Genomic DNA, 855 nt, shown 5'->3' on the forward strand with positions numbered 1-855 from the left:
TATGTTTTTTCCTAGAAGTATTATTAAAAAAAAAACGTATATAAATTTCTTTATTTGTAAATCTTACAAATATTGCTTATTCATAATAATCTTATGAATATATATATATATATATATATATATTTATAATATGTTTTATTTTATAATGATACAATATTTATATATGAATAAATCACAAAGTGTTCAAAACATATTTTATATGTAATATATGCATATATATATATATATATATATAATATGTATGTTTTTATATAATTGTCACATATATATTATATATATATATACATACATATAATGTTTATAAAAAAGATAAATATCAAATATTTATCATTTTCATTATTAGTGTATTTTATTTATAATGCATATGTTTACAATACCATAAAGCTTCAAAAATGTTTTAACTATGAACATAAAAAAGGAAATTTCTTCGTTTCTTCCTTGGTTTTAGACGGAAAAGATTTAAAAGGAAGAAGAAATAAAGGCATTATAAATTTTATAAGAAGTAATATTATTACTACTAATAAATTTAAATTGATTAAGAAAAAAAATGTACATAAACATAAAAATTTTCTATTGAAAAGTAGAAAATGTGATGGTTATAGAAATACAAAAGAAGGAAAAGAAGAAACCATTAGAAAAATAAAACGAATTCTAAAAGTTACCAAACTATTAATACAGTTAAATAGTTTTAAATTATCACCGAACTTACGAATGGATTTATTAATTAATATGCCTAGACCTCATGTACGTATGCATATGGTAAAAAATACTTTGATGAAGTTATCCGTAAAAAATACACCTTTTGAAGCTATTACTCCATATTTAAAAGAAAGTAATGTATATTTATTTATAATG

General features: G+C 18.5%; 1 protein-coding gene across 1 annotated transcript; it reads left to right on the forward strand.

Moving 5' to 3' along the window:
• Nucleotides 1–294: 294 nt before the first annotated feature.
• On the forward strand, nt 295–855 carry PRSY57_0029900 (50S ribosomal protein L10, putative; the record flags this gene model as incomplete). The annotated part of the gene is made up of 1 exon (XM_020114344.1): nt 295–855. A coding segment is annotated over one exon (561 nt), but the record flags the coding sequence as incomplete, so codon positions are not given.

Source organism: Plasmodium reichenowi (assembly GCF_001601855.1).
Source record: "Plasmodium reichenowi strain SY57 chromosome Unknown, whole genome shotgun sequence".
Classification (NCBI taxonomy): domain Eukaryota; phylum Apicomplexa; class Aconoidasida; order Haemosporida; family Plasmodiidae; genus Plasmodium; species Plasmodium reichenowi.